Source organism: Propithecus coquereli, unplaced genomic scaffold (assembly GCF_000956105.1).
Source record: "Propithecus coquereli isolate 6110/MARCELLA unplaced genomic scaffold, Pcoq_1.0 Scaffold839, whole genome shotgun sequence".
Taxonomy (NCBI): Eukaryota; Metazoa; Chordata; class Mammalia; order Primates; family Indriidae; genus Propithecus; species Propithecus coquereli.
Genome location: NW_012154607.1, coordinates 296,755 through 316,348, shown reverse-complemented (window position 1 = coordinate 316,348; position 19,594 = coordinate 296,755). Strand labels below are relative to the sequence as shown.

Below are 19,594 nucleotides of genomic sequence, written 5' to 3'. Positions count from 1 at the left end.
TAGGATTACAGGCGTGAGCCACTGTGCCCAGCCTAAACTAAGAACTTCTGTTTGTCAAAAGGTATCATTTAGAGAGTGAAAAGGCAAGCTTCAGAGTGGGAGAAGGTATTTGCAATACATGTATGAATCAAAGGACTCAAATCCAGAATGTATAAAAAACTAGAAATCTTTTTTTTTTTTTTAAAAAGGCGGACTAAGAGAAAAATGGGCAAAGGACTTGACATTTTTTGCACAAAAGAGGCTGTCCAAAAAACTGATAAATCTGCAAAAGGCATGATATTTCATTAGTCATCAGGGAAATGCAAATTACAGGCACAATATGGTACCAATATACACCTACCTATCTTAATAGCTAAATTGGAATGGCAAGAACATGGACCAGTTGGAACTCTCAAACACTGTTGGTGGAACTTTGGTGTCACTTTGGTACCACTTTGGAAAACTGTTTGGTAGTGTCTGCTAAAGCTTAACATAACCAAAGAATTATACATGTGTATTACCAAAGGATGTGTACCAGAATGTTCATAGCAACATTATTCTTAGTAGCCAAAACCTGGAAGTCACCCAAATGTCCATTAACAGTGATAATGGAAAAATTGTAGTATAGTCATATAGTAGTATACCAACAGTAGTGAGAATTTACAAACTGCAACTGCATTCAACAATAAGTATGTAGCTCACAAGCATGATGTTGAGCAAAAGAAGGTGGACACGAGCACTGACATTTCCATTTACATCGAGTTCTGAGCCCGGTACAACTCATCTACGGTATCAGGAGTCAGGTCCATCCTTACCTTGGGGGCGGGTAGAGACTGGGAGGTAGCCCGAGGGGCACGTCTGGAGGTGCTAGTAATTTCCGTCACTTGATCTGGGTGCTAGTTTATGAGTTTTTGTCTGAGTATGCATTGAGCTATACACTTAAGATTGGTGCACTTTCTGATGTATATTTTATTTCAATGCGGGCTTAATGAAATACTGGCTGTAGTATCATTGGCCTGTAAGAATTGTATATTTTAGAATATGGATTCCTTCCTGTTAAGTATTAGATCTGTTGGCGTATCAGCTACATGGTAAAGTAATCTTGCCAGAGGTTAATTCCAGCTATTGAAAGGGGGATGATTTCTGGGTAGCTTTACACTTACTGTGGCATAACTTCCAATTTTAGTTCTATCTCTTCAAGTCGGTTAACTTCACGTATCTAACACGGTGCTGTCCAGTAGACCTTTTTGCAGTGATGGAAGTGTTCTTCATCTGTGTCGTGGTAGCCTTTCGTCATGGGTAGCTATTGAGCGCTTGAAATATGGCCAAGTGTAAATGTGGAACTGAGTTTTTAACTTAATTTAATTTAAATTTAAATAGCCATAGGTGACTGGTAACTACCACGTTTGGCAGTATAGAGCTAATATTTATGTTTTTCCTGTTTGGGTACATTTTGATCCCTTAGATGTCTGTTTTCAGTTTTATTATCTCTTGAATTAAAGTCCACCTGAATGTTGGTATTAGCAATGACATGGAAACTTGGGAGATGCTTCCACATGGGCTACTCCTCAGTTGATAAGGAAACACAGCTAAATGTATCCATTTATAACTGTGATTTATATAGTAATAGGTCTGTCCTTAGATGCACAGAGTATATTTATAGTGTGATATTTTGGAGAAAAGTTACTGAAAAATCACCTTTTTGAATAGGAAAATATTAAACATGGCATGATTAATGCTATAGTAAATTTTACTCTATCCTTTACATATAATATGCTTTAGTACATCGATGTTGTGTTTTTAACAAGTTATTTATAGGTGCCTACTGTTTATCGAATAAGTGAATATTTCCGTTGTACTCTTGGAAAGTTTATGCTAGTGACAAATGCATTGTCACTACTCTTTCAGAAGCGGGGCCGTCCTGTCTTGGCAGCATGCTCATGCCTGTCCAGGAGACTGCCTGGGAAGAGCTCATCCGCACTGGCCAGATGACACCTTTTGGTACCCAGATCCCTCAGAAACAGGAGAAAAAGCCTAGAAAAATAATGCTCAATGAAGAGTCAGGCTTTGAAAAATATTTGGCAGATCAAGCAAAGCTGTCTTTTGAAAGGAAGAAGCAAGCTTCTAATAAAAGAGCAGCTAGAAAAGCTCCAACTTCAGTCACGCCTGAGTTGAACCCAACACAAACCGACAACAAACCAAACAAGAAAACCAAGGTTCTTTCTAAAACAGATAAGCGCTTGAAAAAGCACATCAAGAAACTCCAGAAGAGGGCTCTGCAGTTCCAGGGGAAAGTGGGATTGCCAAGGGGAAAGAAACCGTGGGAGTCAGATGTGAGGCCAAAGGCAGAGGGGGACTCTGAGAGTGAAGAGTCCGAGTACTTCCCCACCGAGGAGGAGGGTGACGACGAGGCGGATTGGGCAGAGGCGGACCTGTCCAGAGATGGCACCGACTATGAGCTGAGGCCTGTGCTCAAGGGCCAGAAACGGCAGAAGAAAGTCTCAGTGCAGGAGATTGATGATGACTTTTTCCCAAGTTCTGGGGAAGAAGCTGAAGCCACAGGAGGAGGAGGAGCGGGTTGGAAAGTGGCGAGATGCCGAGACGATGGAGATGAAGATTATTATAAGCAGCGGTTAAGGTCAGTCTGCAGGGATTGTAAACAGATCGCACTGCTTCCTTTATTTGAGGCAACAAGCTTGTTAATACTTAAGCAGTCTAGATCCAGCTTAGTATGTTAGACCCCCGTTCAGGCAGAGGTTGGACTTCCTGTAGCCTTAGCCTGCTAGAACCAGCGAGGACCCTGGGTCCTTAATGGAGCCGGCCCCAAGTGCTTGTACGGCTAGGTCTTTACGCGGATATGGAGGCAAATGTGAGGTGAAAAGCGCAAGGGGAGGCTGGGCAAGATGCATGCAGAGGACCGAGCATGAGGTGTGTGGCTTTCACACCCAGAGTTAAGTGTCCCCCTGGAGTGTCAGGAAAAAGAAAAGAGTAAGATACGTCCTGTGTACTGGGTAGGAGTTTTTGCTTTTCCTTTTGAAGTAGGAAAGTAATTTTAGAGAACTTTCCTTCAAAAAAAGAGCTGAAGCTTAAGCTCACTTTCTTAAACCTTCCTTCCTTGTGTTTAAAAAATAGTTATCCACGTAATTGTAAATCGCTGTCTGCCAGAAGTGTCCTTTGGCATGCCTTTCTTTTCACTGTCATTTTTAATGCTAGAGACCGACTTTGGCTTTTATCTCCGTGACTTTGTCAGTATAGGATGAAGTGGGATAAAAGGGAAGGTGAGTGTGTGAAATGGGAAGTCAAGATTGTGTGTCAGCACCTGTGTCTGAGAGCCAGGAAAAGCGACCTGTGCACTGCAGGCCTGGGCCTCCCACGGTGTCCCGCCGAGCACCGTGGCGCTGCTGCCACTCAAGTCTGTGCCAGCGCAGCGGGAGCTCTCAGGGGTCACAGGGAAGGAGGAATCGCATTGCTTGGTAAATATTTAATCGCGGGATGGCTTTTTCTCAATCCTCAACAGTTTTTTCTTATTTCTCAAGGTGTGGAGATCTGTTTTGTGGTATTTATTGTAGCTTTCCACTGGCCTACATGAATGAAGGTTGACCTGATATTTTTATTCTCTTGTTTAAGAACTGCTCATGGCCATGTCCAGACTGCCAGGCAGCAGAGTTCTTTTAAAAAATACTTTGAGGCCCTGTGACGTAAATCCAGTTCGTTAGTGCTGTTAAACTCACATTCTAGTAGCACTAGTAGCTACTACAACTGTGTAGTAGTACATAGTTGAGGAGTGGCTTATATTTGTCATTTCGCACTGAAACTTTAATCCCTGTGCATACTTAGTATCTGTGAAGTTATTTGAGGAATGTCACTCAATACTCCTGAAAAGTGAGCAGTGTCAGTCTTTGTCTTAACTACTGTAGAGAATTAATAAAAGTGTTAATCTCAACATATTGATTATAAATGGAGCAATATATATTCTTCCCATTAAATTGGGTCAATATCAAATGTATTTCAAATATATCATTTTGATCAAGAGCAATTTATTTTGATTGAATTTTAAATGTGGGTTTAGTTTAATTTCATGGCAATAAGTTTTTCTTAATAATGTTAAGATTGTAAAACAATTTATTATTTCCAAAGCCATATCATAAGCCAATATTTTGCTAAAGTTACAGTAAAATCTCAAATGAATTTTAGAAATATCAATAACTCTTAATTGCCACCAAAACATGATAGCTCTTAAAATTTTATAGCCGTAGTTATTAAAGCTGTTAAACTGCAGATATCCACATTGAAATGTTTGTATTACATCTCCTTTGGTGCTCTTTGGATTGGGGGATGTTAAAAGAAAATAAAATGCTCAGGATTGAGAATCATATTGAGAACATTTTAGAACTGCCAGTCACTGTATTTTGTTACTTACTGCTGATCTTTGTCGATGGACTGAAATTGTAATATATTCCCTTGAGGAAAGAAAAAGACCTTTAGGATTACTTGTCTTAGTAATGGTTTGATGGTAGATGATCAGAATAAAGTTAGAAAAACATAGAAAATGAGTTAGAATTTAGGAATTATACCCAGGCTAGACGCCTTTTACTGAGGTTACAGCCTGTTAGTTATAACGCTCTTTTAAACTTGTGGGAGTGAGAGTGGGCGACTCCTAGACATCCCATCTCCTTTATTCTCTCATCTTGAGAATCACAAGCCTTGCATTAGCTCTGGATTTGTCCTAACTAGTGTCTTTGATGCTCAGTGGGAACTTCCTACCAAGCCTTTTCTACCTTTTCTGGAGCTGGGCAGTAGCACTCAGGATCCTGCTTTCTTTGATTTGGCCCAAGGCCTCAGCTCAATCTTTGATGTCTTAACCATTTTTTAAACTGTATTTTCCCTTCCCACACGTTTATCCCGCCTTCTTCTGTGCACACTGGGTGCGGAGGCTGGCTTCTCAGTTGATGTTCCCTGGCTTTCATATCCTTTCGTGTCACACAGGATAGATGAGCCACTGCTGAGAAGTAAATGTTCTGTTGGTTCTTATTCATTCATGTAAGTGGTATGCAGGTCTTAGAAAACGTACATTATTTTTTCTTTTTAATTTTGCGCTACCAGAGTTTCCATTACGGTATGGCTCTTGATTGTGGGGTTTAGTGCTTTCTTAAAATATATTGCTGCTTGCAGGCCTGGGAGCTGCAGAAGCCAAATAAAGACTTAATAGAACTAACACACATTCAGTGTTTGAGTGATAAATGTTCCTGGTGAGCACCTGCCTGCCACTTACCTAGTCCAGGCTGTGCAGCCAAGACAGCCAGAGTGCCCAGAAGGCCAAACATTTCACGTACACCTTTCCCCTTCAGGGTGATCAAGATCAGGGCGCTTGTCCCCAGTCCTTGTCACCTAGGTGTTGTTGATTCACTTCCTAGTTGACACATGTATGAGGTCAAGTCCGGTCGCTTCATCTTTGCTTCCACGGCAGGAGTGCGTGGAACCAGGGCTGGCTTCAGGAATTTCCGGCAGAGAATTTGCAGTCTGTTAGTGGACATGGGCACAAATAGGACCTAGCCAAGTGTGAAGGGAATAATGAATTCAGACTGAGGTGTCTGGGGGATTCTGTGGAGGAAGTTCACCCCCTGCAGGGCCTTGTCTCCTGGGTAGCTCAGATTGATAGGGTTGATGTGGACCTTATGATGTGAGTTAAAAGCTTTGCTCATTTGCCCCAAAACTTGGGGTGCATCATTGAGAGGGAAGGAATTTGCTCTGGTTTGGAGGCACATTATTTCCTCAGGAGTCTCTGGATTGCCTTGGAGGTTGGTGTGGTGGCCATGGTGTGCAGAGAGGCCCAGTTTCTAAGCTCTCCATGTTTGGACAGGGAGGGCATGTGGATTTCACCTCACCAGCCAGCTCGGATCTCTGGGGAGTCTGTTCAGGGGGAGATTGAGGTTCTGTTTGGGTTGGCTGGGAAGGTCTGCCACAGGCCCTTCAAGATGTCTGTCTTGGGCATGGGGCGGGAGGACCAACAGCATTCGTGCCAGGCATTTGCCAACCCCGAGAAAGTAAAACAAAAAATGTCCCCGACTCTGGCCTCTTTCCCCAGCAGTGGCCAGCACTGCCTGCTCAGGCTGTGGGACATAGATCAGGTTGCATCCTGAGTGAGAGGTCACACTTGCAAAGAAGTATTGTCTCTCCTCACTGGCAGTACTAAGGTTAGCATTTATCATTTGACTTAAACCCGTTCCCCGGGCTCTCGTTTCCATTTGCCAGCGGTTATTGTTTAAGTTGCAAACCTCGAACCTCACAGCCTGTACTTCTTGGCAATGAGCACAGACGAAAGCCGAGCTTCCAGCCCACAGGCTGATGCTGTAGAACCGCTGGGTGCCCCACCCCTGGAGATGCTAGCGTGGGGGCCACGGGGCAGTACTTTTTTTTTTTTTTTTTTTTTTTGAGACAGAGTCTCGCTTTTGTTGCCCGGGCTAGAGTGAGTGCCGTGGCGTCAGCCTGGCTCACAGCAACCTCAAACTCCCGGGCTCAAGCAATCCTTCTGCCTCAGCCTCCCAAGTAGCTGGGACTACAGGCATGCGCCACCATGCCCGGCTAATTTTTTCTATATATTTTTAGTTGTCTGATTAATTTCTTTCTATTTTTAGTAGAGACGGGGTCTCGCTCTTGCTCAGGCTGGTTTCGAACTCCTGAGTTCAAACAATCCGCCCGCCTCGGCCTCCCAGAGAGCTAGGATTACAGGCGTGAGCCACCACGCCCAGCCACGGGGCAGTACTTTTAAAAAAGTTTTCTCAGGTGATTCTGATGTACTGACAGAAACTATTGGATGTATACGAGTCGATATTAAATAATTTTCCTTTCTAAGGCTGTAGTTTTTGGCCGATTCTGTTTATATTTCAGTTTCTCTAGACTCCTCTTTTATGTGCCCTGCACAATTGTGTTTACACGGGAGGGGGCCTGGAGGGGAGCTTCAGCTAGGTGCTCTGTGCCACGGATGGTCTGGTTTTTCTCAGGCGTCTGCATCAGAATTGCCCAGGGAGCATCTGCAGCATGCCGGTGCCTGGGTTGCGCCTGGAGAGCTGGAGGCACAGTCAGGGCTGGGAGAAGCGAGGCAAGGCACTTGTGCTTTGACCGAGCTCCCCAGATCCTGACCTGAGGTTGGTGGCATTCTTCACTGTCATAGGCCCTTGTTTGAAAGACTGTGTTTCCATTCAGGAGACCTTTGGGGCGGTTCAAAGAATTGTTGGTAAGGATGTTGGGGTTTGAGAACATAATGCTTTTTTCTCTGCTTAGCCCAAAGTCAGCAAACAGATGCCTCTTGGTTACATCCCCAACCCACCACCACTCGCAATCGGTAAAAACCAACAGAGAGTTGAGAAGCAGACTCTTCAGTAGGTGGTGCCTGAGTCTTCTCAGATGACCCGGCACATTGGGATAAGCTGCCGAGATCACAGCCTGAAATGGTTTGAGCTGGTGCCACCAAATGCTTTGCAGGCTCTCCGCAACCCCGCCTTTCAGCGCTTCTGATGATTCCCTGATTTTGGCTGTGAAAATATGATAATACTAAGATTAAAAAACTACCTCTATTTTTTATGTTTCTCTATGGCATTCCAGTCTTTGATCCTATGCATACATATCTTTACATTGTTATAATCATGGTCCTTCCAAGTTAATCAGCTTGCCCACCCTCTCACTGTTTTTTTGTTTTGTTTTTCAGACAGTCTTGCTTTGTCATCCCTCTTAGAGTGCAGCGGCGTCAGCCTAGCTCACAGCAACCTCAAACTCCTGAGCTCGAGCGATCCTCCTGCCTTAGTCTTCCAAGTAACTGGGACTATAGGCATGTGCCACCATGACGCCTGGCTAGTCTTTTCTGTTTTTAGTAGAAACAGGGTCTCACTCTTGCTCAAGCGATCCTGATATCCTGACGCCTTGGCCTCTCAGAGTGCTAGAGCCTCCGCGCCTGGCCCCCCTCTCACTGTTAAGAGGTAGAGCTGAGCTTGAAGTCAGGTAGGGCTGTGAGAATGTGTTTCTTTCCGTTTGTGGGATTGGGTGGAAGGTGCAGTATCTAGGTATGACCACGGGGTGGTGCCAGGAATCAACACATAGCTGCCTCCACTTCCATGGACTAGAAGCCAAACCAAAAACCCAAGCCTGGGATCTGGGAGTTGGATGAGGATTTGGGGAGATGGCTTAGGAGTCTAGGAGACCTGACAAGTATGGTGTGGATAGGGGTGGAATTTACCTCATGGTCTGATGTAACCTAAGTCTGTAGTCTTGATGCCTATTGATGTGCCCTGCACGATTGTGTGTTATAATACATTTTTGATCCTAAAGGGGTTTTTTCTTGTGCCTCGTTTTTTACTTTATTTTACATGAATAATTTTGAGTTAAAAAGGGTTGATAAAGACTCCTTTTGTTGTCTTACGAAATGTCTTCTAATAGTCTGTAAGGCTTAATCATCTGGGAAAATAACATTCTTCCTTGTCTTCCTCCTCGAGCACTGGGCTTCTGTGCCAGGGGCTGGTTGGATCCTGGTTTGGAGGGTTTGGTTGTACACATGCACAGTTCTGAGAAGGGGCTGGCTGTCGGCATTTCAGATGCTGAGAGGGCTCTAGCCGGGTAGGATACATGTTGCAGAGAGTCCCCTTGTGGATTTGGAAAGTCGGAGGGCTCCATGGCCTGAGCAAGGGTGGCATCAGGTGGGAGTCGGGGGAGTGTGTACACACAAGGACAGCTACCATGCTTAGCATCGCTGGTGCTTCACCTTATATGGGTTAATTGGTTTAATCCTCACACCCCCTAGGAGATAGGCCCTTGAGCCCAGAGAGATGAAGTCATTTGCCCCAGGCAGCAGTGGTGGAAGAGTCTGGAGAAGAACAGGTCTGAAGGTGGTTTGGGGCTTGCGAGAATGATCTGGCAGCTTGTTTTGCTGCAGCGGACTCACACAAGCATTGCCTTGGTGACTGGTTTCTCCCCTCGTTGACGGAGACCAACTGCGTGCCACTTGGGGCGCCTGTTCCTAGCCTGTAATGCTGCCGAGGGCCTTGGCCCCAGAACCACTGCTGTCCCAGCCTCTCTGTCTCCATGCTGTTGTCTTCCTTGAGCCTGTTTCTCTTCCTTTTGCCTTAAAGTCTGTTTGCACTGGGATTGTTCTGTCCGTCCTTCTGTTGCATTCAGCAATTTTACGCCATGCTTAAGCAAAGACCAACTTAAATTGTGGAGCTTGATTTGCTTGTACTTTTTTTTTAACCTCCCCTCCCCCCCCAAAAAAACTCTGGAAATCCAAATTTAGTAAAAGTTTAATCTAGATTTGATCCGGAAACCTAAATGTAATAATTTGAAGAGTGTTCTTATTCTCTCTTTCTGGGAGTTCATTTCTTTTTCTAGAAATAAGCGCATGTTGTTGTTCTTCTTCTTTTTGTTCCTTTTTTCTTCTAGGAATCTGTATTTTAAATTGAAAAAAAATTTACTTCCTTAAGGATGTTTTCTTAGGGAGCACATTGGCTTCTATTAAATGACAAAGCTGAGACACAAATGAAGACTAATTCTGCTTCCTGCTCTGCACACACCTTTCATTCTCAGCTCCATGCATAAGTGCGTAATTGTCCGCATCAGTCTTAATTTACTCTGTGAGATCTGTACTCCTAACTGAGGGTATTTCATCTACTCATATGTGCCAATTAAGTCCAGCCAGGTAGACCATAAAGAGGCAGATAAGAAAGTAAAACACCGAGTACCTCAATTTAGCAAATTAGACTAATCTGTAAGGGATTCTTAGCTGTCTTGAAACAGAAAACCTATTGCACTACAGAAATGCAAACTATATTAAATACCCAGCTTGGTGCCTGAATATATTTTTAAAAATCAAATTGTACTCATTGTGGTTCTGTTGTAGAATTTCTTTCATGGATATTGCAATAAGTGGAGAATGATACTGGGTTGAGATTTCACTCTCTATTAAGAATGACTTAACTGTATGATGTGTGGCTTTTCCCTTGCAGATAGTGCAGATTTAAACTGTTCTATGCTCAGTGACACTTGCAGCAAACAGATAAAGACAGAGCAGTAAGGTCAGTTTTGAATTTTAAGCACCTCTACATGTGACTTCCTTGAGGTTTTGGAGAGGGCATCTTCGTTTTATTAATATATGATCTCAGGCTACTAATATTTGACAATTCCCATTAATAGGTTTATTTTGTCCCTTACGAGGGTTGGTATACACAGTTATGTACATCAGTTTGTCTGATGTTAAATGTTTCTTATGTGATTATTCAGCCCAGATTATCTGTAGTGAAAAGAACTGCTAAACTGATTTTACTGTTACTCAGAGAAGTTTGCAGGTGTCTAGTGGAGAGTGAGTTTTGTCTTTCCTGCATAGTATTGATGTGAGGAAGGCATTGTTACTGTACAAAAATGAAGGCAGTCTTTCTCCTCTTTAAAAAACTTAGCTCTGACATTTTTTAAGACAAAATTTGAAGTTTTAGAATTTGGTTTGCTCTTGTACAATTGTTTTCATTATGTGGCAATTAAAGAGGTGATTTTAGACCCTTTGGCTGGCACTGTGAGGGAAGGGAGGCGGGTTTCTAGGGAGTTTGGAAAATACTTTTCGAGAGACAGTATTTTGGAACAGATGGGAGTATAGACTAGAGCCTGATTATCTGAGTTTGAATCTTCACCTTAACTCATTGGCAATCTCGAGCAGTCTCCTTTATCTCTCCCTGTCTGCCTTTTTTTAACTGTAAAAAAAAAGAGAGATTAACAGTAGTTATTCTCATTGGGTTGTTAGGGTTGAATAAATTGTTAATAATAAATATGAAATACTTAAAATAGTGCCCAACACACAGTGAGCATCAGTAACTGTCAGCTCTTAATGACTATTTGTTTTCTGACTCAACTTAAAAATATATATGTACGTATGCATGTATAGTTTCAAAACAAAACTTGTTCAGAGCTAGCCAGGTTTACTTAAGGAGGCACTATATAGCATAGGGGTTAGACATCACAGGCCATGGGATCAAAATGCCAAAGCCTCACCTAATAGTTAAGAGATGTCGTGTCTCTCATCTGTAAAATGGGATCATAGCAGTACTTTCTTTAAGGGTGGTAGGATTACAATAGATAATACACGTAAGATATTTGACATATACCAGGCACTCAATAAACGTTAGCTGTTCTTGTTATTTACATGCCAACTAACTAGAACAGTTATGACAAAGATTTTGTCAAGCCAGTAGGATGCTTGAAAAGAGGATCTTTGAGGACCATGAAGAAGAGCTTGTATATATTGAAAGATATGAAAAATAACCTCTTTTCTCAAATAAAAGGAAGCTGAACAATTGATATTGCGGGTTGACCATCCCCAATCTGAAAATCTGAAATCTGAAATGATCCAAAATTTGAAAATTTTTGAGTACCAGCATGATGCCACAAGTGGAAAATTCCACACCTGACCTCATGTGACAGATCTCAGTCAAAATGCAGTCAAAGCTGTTTCATGCACAAAATTATTAAAACATATTGTAAAAAATTACCTTAAAACTTTGTGTATAAGGTGTATATGAAACATAAATGAATTCGTTTTTAGACTTGGTCTCATCCCCGAGATATCTCATTATGTGTATGCAAACATTCCAAAATCTGAAATCTGAAGCACTTCTAGTCCCAAGCATTTCAGGTAAGGGATACTCAGCCTACAGTATGCATAGCCAGATCATCAGCTGTTGTAAACTTTGTTTTGCTGATGTTATGCTTTTCATAACTTTCATGCATTTTTTGTTAAGATTAAGGTCCACTTAGTGATAAAATGTCTATACGAATGTAAGTACGTTATCAAGTTTGGGGATAAATAAAAAATTATTTCTCCTTTGAAGACACTAGGGGGCACTAGACATCTTTCCAGGGGACAGACTTCACAACCTGCTCCTTGGTTCTAAGTAGGCAGGTCGCTGTGGTTCCTCACGGGTCTGTTCTCAGGCGGAGTGCCAGATCTTTGTCTTGTGTCTCTTCAGTGTGTTCTCTCATGGCCTGATTTCCAGCCCCTGTGCTGCTATGCAGGGGACGATGTCATGACCAGGATGTCCTGGTGGTCTTGACTGACCAGTGTGGCGTGGGGTAGCATGACAGTCTGCTGTGCTTGGGGGTGGAACTGAACTGCCTGCCTGCTTAAGATTGGAAGAGGTGTTTCATTATTTGTTATTTTTTTATTCACGTTTAATCTGCAATTACCTAAAATTTCTCAATTTTACTTTTTTTGTGTAATCTCCTGCCAACAATTGTAAATAGCATCTAATATTTACGTAGTTTCCAAAGCATGTTGTACGTACATTATCTCATTTAGTCCTCATAAGAACCCATTATTTGGCCCGTTTTGTGGGCAAGGAGGCAAATTCAACAATGTTAAATGACGTTTTCTAAAGTTCGGGCCTCCCCTTACCAGTTAAAGGGCTGTAATGCACCTCTTCTGCCTACCTCCAGTTTTCTCTTAAATGTGTGTTTATTGCTGGGTTCTCCTCTGGTGGCCTCCTCCTGGTGTAAAGCCTGACAGGGGCTTTGGGAGTTAGAATGTGTCCCAGTGAGTAACACACTTCGTTTTATTTGGTTGCAGCTGTGACTGTTACATGTATGGATTAAAGAAAAAACATGAAGGAGGGAACATCGAAAAAATTATTTTCTTCCTAGTAATGTAAATATACTTTAGGGCTATTTAAACTCCCTTTTTCCTGTCATAAGAAGAATTCTTTCACGAGAACTTGGATCTTTTGCCTATCCTGTCCTACCTGGTCCTGGGGAAGCTGTGGCCAAACTCAGAGTTCCTGATTCTTCCCTTCAGCTGGTGTGCTAGAACCAGTCTTGTTACAAAGTGGACTCACTGGTGAACCCAAAAAATGGAGCTTATACTTGAAAAAAAACTTACACAATTTTTATTTTGTTTATTTTTAATTATTCAAAATAATGAGCTTCCCCTCTCCTCTCTTTTCTAAGATTCTAAATTAAGAATTACTCTGACGTTGCATTTGCACCCTGTTGTGGGTCGTTCTTTGCAGTGGACTTTAACCATGTTTATCAGTGGATAGAACTAGGAGTAGTGCCTTAAAGTCATACAGGTAGAAGTATTAGGAAATGCAGCAGGAGGTAGGTCTAAACGAGATAGATGAGAAAGTTTCTAGAATCCATTTCTGGATAACCCACTTTGATCATTTTCAAGTCAACTTCTCTGTCTCCGTGTCTTCCTTATCCCTAGCCCAATTCTGAACTTCCACCATTCCTGTGCTCAGCACTTACCGAGTGTCTGCCATGAGGAGGGCGTTCGCTTGATGGGCTCTATCCTAGAGATCGCAGCTGTGCCCAAGATGTCACGGGCTTGGGAGGGCCCTTGAAAGACAGGATGTCTGAGTCTGGCTGGCCAGGGAAGGTTCCCGAGTGGGGGTGCTCTTTAAATGAAGCCCTGAAGGGTCTGCTGAGTGTGTGGATGTGTGTGTTGGGGACGGAGCTTGGGGGCAGTGCAGGACACGCAGGTGCACAGAGATGAGGCCACATGCCTGGTACGGCACAGTGGGAGATAGCTGTGTTTTTCCGCTTATGTATTTTGAATATCCTGGGAATACTGGAAATTATTCTGAGATAAATTAACTTTAAATGGTGGCAGCTAGTTCTCAGGTGTATTCTTAGGGTTCCTCTATTGACAAGGCACCCCAGCAGGTTCCAGCTGGAGGATGCATTGTTCCTGGTGTAGTTCAACTGGTTATGCTGGGTCCGAGTTGCTTCTGATAGATGATCATCGCAATGTCAGCCCCAGGCCACACAGCCTGGGCCTGTTCCTCATTCCGGCATGAATGCAGGGAAGCTGGGAGTGTTTTCTCTGCCTGCATCTGACTGAAATTGTAGTTTATGTTTGTTCCTGGCTTCTCTTACAAGTGGCTGCCAGTGGAGTCGATGGCAGGCTGGGTCTGGCAGTCGTGTGAGGGCTGGAAACTTGGCCAGTAAACACCAGGCCCACTTCGTTTTATGTGGCTGCAGCTGTGACTATTGCATGGGTGGATTTTTTAAAATGAGAGAATAGAGAACATGAAAAAGTTATTTCTTTTCTAAAAAGGTAAATGTTGGACTAGTTAATGCCCCCTTCTGCTTTTTCTCAGTTAACCGGCCTATTTATGGAGATAATTGAGTTTAAATTTGGGGGCCATTTCTGATTCTTAAGATTTCAGCTCACTTGGGCCCAGATCTTAACTTTGACCCACTCCCAACCAATTTTAAGTCCTCCGTATCTATTTTTGTTACTCTAACATAAAAGACTGCCATACTCGTGACAGTTTACTGTTCACAATTCATGACAGAACTTTTCAATTGGGATATCCCAGCCAGGTACCTTCTGAAGGCCAGATTTCTTTACCCATATGGTGATCATACCATGCATAATAATTTACTGAGCATCCATTCGCTGAACTATCACAGTTTTTGTTCAAAAATAAATGTTCATATATTTCTGTTAAACATTAGTGGTGCATTACATTATCACATGCCGATCATATTGGCCATATCTATCTATCTATCTATCTTGTTTCCTCCTCTTTAAGTGAACATAGTAAAAGTACCTGCTGTAGGGTGGTTGTCAGGATTTCAGTAAGTGTATATGATTATAATACTATATTCATTAAGCATTTCTTATATTCTAGTCTCTTTGTTAAGTGCTTTACACGGGACACCTCATTTAATCCTTCCCAAAACCCAGCGAAGTGGGTGCTGCTGTTCCCGCAGTCTTGTCACAGTGGAGGGAACTTAGATGCTGATGAAGTTAAGCTACTTGTTGAGGGTTAAAGAGCTAATAAATGGCAGTAGGATTTGACTCTAGCAGTCTGAGCCCAGACTTTGTGAGAGGCCTGCACCTCTCTGTATGTCAAACCCAGTGTGTTCATAGCACAGAATCGCCCTTTGCATCTCCTGGCCAGACAGACTGTGCAGCCTGCCAGGCTACGGGACAAGCTGGTTAAACACGCTGTAGAGAGCACCTTTGAGCCTCTTGGCAGCATCTAGGATGGGGAAGGCACGTTTCTTTCTGTGTGCAGGTGAACTCACCTCTCCATCCCCCTAGTGTGCTGTGCCCTCTCGTACTTACAGACCAGCACCTTCATGCTGTGCTGCTGACGTGGCCCTCGTCAGATGGTCAGGTCTTTTGGCTACAAGCCACACGAGGAAGTATTGCTTATGTAACGGAAGGATCTCTTAGCCACAGCCACATACGCATGTGGTTTTATAACCGTGGTGTTTTCTGTCTGTATTATGTGTATATGATTCTACTGGGGCAATTTGTCTTCACAATGATACAAATACTTGTAGCAATAATGATTTTTCCCCACCACCTTTAGTCATCCTTTAGCCAAACTGAATAAATGTTTGGACCTTTTCATCTTTCTTTATGAAGCGGAAGACACTGGAATGCAATCATTTCTGTAGTGGCTTATGTGGTTTCCTTGGTGCTGAGTTCTGTGGTGACACGATGCCTGTATATTTTAGGAGGGAGGGAGGAGGAGGAAGCTGAAACCCTGTCGATGCAGTTTGATGTGGTGGGAAATTTAACAGCCACAAAGATTTACTGACTAAGCCTAAGGAAATAGCCGTTGTCTATCAATGAAGTTTAATATCTGATACTACTGCATGTAAAATATTTAATGATCTTGTTGTGCCAAACTTTTTTTTTTTTTGAGACAGAGTCTCACTCTGTTGCCCGGGCTAGAGTGCTGTGGCGTCAGCCTAGCTCACAGCAACCTTGAACTCCTGGGCTCAAGCGATCCTCCTGCCTTAGCCCCCCAACTAGCTGGGACTACAGGCATGTGCCACCATGCCCAGCTAATTTTTCTACATATTTTTAGTTGTCTGATTAATTCCTTTCTATTTTTAGTAGAGACAGAGTATCCCTTTTGCTCAGGCTGGTCTCGAACTCCTGAGCTCAAACAGTCCTCCCGCCTCGGCCTTCCAGAGTTCTAGGATTACAGGCGTGAGCCACCGTGCCCGGCCTTGTTGTGCCAAACTTTTAAAGCCCATATTTTCTGGTGTTTTTATTTTTCTTATTGTAAAATTACCTTTGAGAAATTGCAAAAATGAAGTGTTTTCAAGTGGCTGTGGTAGTTTTCATGATTCTTCCAAGTTTCACATTATCCACAAATTTGCTAAATTCAAATATCCTTTCTTATGCAGATGTTTGGTTCTGAGTTCAGAGGGTAAGGGTTTGGATACTGAGGAATATCTTATCTGAAACTGCTTGATTGCTGAGTTTCAGAGTGAGTAGCAAGAGTTCATGTGTATGCATCTTTTCAGTTTCTAAGTTCTGATAGTAAGGCATACCTGCATGCCAGGGTTTCTCAGCTTCAGCACTATTGACATTCGAGACTAAATAGCTTTTTACTTGGGGGGGAAGGGGCCAACCTGTGTGTCGTAGGGTATTTGGCAGCATCCCTGGACTCCACCTGCAAGATGCTAGTAGTAGTTTGTCCCAGACTCAGTTGCAGTTGTAACAACCAAAAATGTCTCCAGGCATTGTCAAGTTACCTTGGAGTGGGTTGGTGGGGGCAAAATTGCCATTGCTGTACACCACTGCACTTAACAGAACTTGTAAATAACATGAAACTCAGAAGACTGTCATAGCTACCCAGAGATACTTCATTTGGTCAATTGTGTGGAGATAATTTTTAAGGGAGAAAAATACTCATAGAAGAAGAGATTGCCTTTAGAAGTTAAGCACAAAAAAAGGACATTAAATTTTTATATAAAAAGAGTATCCCATATTAAACCTTAGGGTTAGATGATATCCATTTCCTTAGACTTGGCCATATACCGTCTCTTCCATTTGCTGTTCTTCTCTGGAAATTACTAACAGTGCTTCATTGATCTCATTTATAGGTTCTCTTACTATCCTGCAGTGCAGTTTCAGGTCACCAACCAGTGCTTTCTTATTGATCACAAGTAAATTTCAGCTACCCCTTCCTTTTGTTACTTTGAAGAGTTGAAATTTTCAGCAAGGCAAGAATTTGTCAGAGGATGTGCTTTAAGGTCCACCAGCAGCTACCTGGAGGGGGTTGCCTGTCACTCTTACACTGGCCTCTGCTGGTTTTTTAGTGGATACTGGGAAATATACCATGCCTCTAACCAGGCAGGGTGTGCAGTATTATCCTTTCATTTTCTCTCTTGCTGTCCCTCAGACATTCTCTGTTATTCTTGCATCGTCAGTGGCAGATAAATGCCTTTTTGTGTGTTGCTGCTCTCATTCCCTTGCTATGAGCTTTTTAGTTTGAAGGCATTTGTCTGTATTATTGTCTCATTCCATTTCCGCCATTTTCTGAAATTCAGAGTGTCAGTTGTACGCATGCTGAAAAAAGTCATCCTTTTATTTTCAAAGTGAATAGAATTTGAGGCTATTGACTTTAATATTTTTTTTTAACTTTATGACACTAGGGTCCATTATAGTTATATAGTTGTATGAATGCATTGTGGTTAAATGGCTGCATCTTCCCCACAACCTTGGTGTGTTGCTAAGACTTTCAGATCTTTGTATGACCAACATTTCTTCTGTTAAACATACATAGTGACACCCTTCTGAAATATAAATGCTCATTTTATATCTGAAAAACATCACATTACTAAATTCGTAACTTAGACTTTATTCAGTGAACACATTTTGTCTGAGCGGTATAACTATCAGTACTTTTATATTGTTGATGTCTCCCCTAGCAGGGTAATCAGTAATGTGAATCTGATACAGTGGTTTGACCAAAAAGTTGCTTTATGTCCAAGGTACTATACTGTTTTATGCTATGACTATCCTATCTTGAGCACAGAAATAATAGTAGTAAATAAAATCTATTTTTATTACACTGTATTGTTTTGGAGATACATTAGTTATGTTGAAATTTTTCCTGAATTTTTTTTTTTTTCCTCATACAGCTTGAGTAACTCATTTCCTGAATCTTTTATAGAGCTAAGTTCATATATCTTAGGAACTAGCAGAGAAATTTCTCCCTTAGGGGTATGCCAGAAGAGCAGCAGGTAGTTTTGATAATGAAATGAGACCTCACAGAAATATTTCTAGAGCAGCTATAATAATTCAAATAAGAAATGAACTGGGAAGGCAGGAAAAGAGAACTGTTTTTCTTTTTTGAATATTAGTGTTTTGGATAATGATGGCAGCAGAAACCTGAAAGACCATTCTAATTTGCCTGTTCTTTCCTGTGTGTGATCTGGAACTATCTATTTTAATCTGTCTTGTAACCAAAATAATAGAAATATGATTTTTATTTTCATCGTAGGAGATGGAATAAATTGAGACTGCAGGACAAAGAGAAGCGTCTGAAACTAGAAGATGATTCTGAGGAAAGCGATGCCGAGTTCGACGAAGGTTTTAAAGTGCCGGGTTTTCTGTTCAAAAAGCTTTTTAAGTATGTGCCATGTGATCAGTTCTTTATATTTGTTATCAAGCCAGTATGGGCAAATTAATATTTTAGGAATTACACAGTAGTTACCTGCAGGCCCTTAAGGTACTTGCAGCAATTTATTGCAAAAACAGACACCGTCAAATGAAATTTTAGCCACATGCTGTTCATTAAAATTAGATGATAATAAATTGACTAAAGTACGCATTGGGTATGTTTGTGGACTGAGGAATCTATATGGACCTATCTCAGCAGACTAAAAGCAACACATTTAAAAGCCATCTATGTTGAATTATTTTTTGTTCTTAGCAATTTTAAGGTGCCAAACTTGTATCAGATTAATTTAATATACTAAAATCAATATTGGGGAGGGTTTTTTTTTTAACTTCTATATGGAAGTAAAAAATTTGAGATTATTTTCTTATATTGTACCTGAGGGTATAATACTTTGGAGCCGACCAAATGTGCATCTAAATATTTTATGTAGATGTCGTTCTGATGTCAAAAGAGAAGATACAGGCAACACCTTGAGGATTAGGTTGCTATTTGAAGCTGCCTACGTTTCATATGTAAAGTGGCCAAGTGTTACAGATGACCGGATGCTGCCTGGCAGACAGATGCACGCTCACGGTCTGGAAGGGCTGGCCAGTCTCCTGTGATGAATGGAAATACTGAGGAGCATTTTCAGTCTCATCACTCCAGGGATTTACTTAACAAGATGCTTTGGGAAGGCTTCTTAGATGCATGTAGGAAGTTAAACCATTAAATAGCTTCTTTCTGACTCTTTTGTATCATCCATTTGTAGTTGGGAGCAGGATGCAGATTTCTTTCTCTGAGATGATTAAGTTTAATCTCCTTCATAGATTCAGCTGTCAGCCATGTCCTAAACATGTAGAGGAAGTCTACTTAAAAGCATGCTCTTTATATTTCCTCTCAAAGAGCTTATATTAAATATTACAGTTTTAATTTTTCTCTCTCTGGCAAGGTTAGGGGAGTGAAGAGTAGTTATTTTAACCTCTTAAACATACAGGAAGCCATATCCTAAAGGTGTGAAGTGACGTGGCTGGGTTGCCACAACTGGACAGAGGAAGAACTAACTATGCAGAAGGTAACAGCTGAATTTCTAGTGATTTTTGCAGAGAAAATCGCCCAGAGAGGTGGCTACTTTGTTTATTGCTTCTCCCAAATGAAAATTAACTAGGGAAAGG

The 19,594-nt window shown here is 41.9% G+C and overlaps 1 protein-coding gene across 1 annotated transcript in view; it reads left to right on the top strand.

The window, feature by feature from the left end:
* Positions 1 to 19,594, top strand: part of ERCC6 (excision repair cross-complementation group 6) — a 69,436-nt gene that overhangs the window by 7,588 nt on the left and 42,254 nt on the right. Inside the window, exons 4-5 of the mRNA XM_012663867.1 lie at positions 1,888 to 2,617; positions 18,264 to 18,392. Coding sequence (XP_012519321.1) covers positions 1,888 to 2,617; positions 18,264 to 18,392 — 859 coding nt within the window. The remainder of the gene's footprint in view (positions 1 to 1,887; positions 2,618 to 18,263; positions 18,393 to 19,594) is intronic.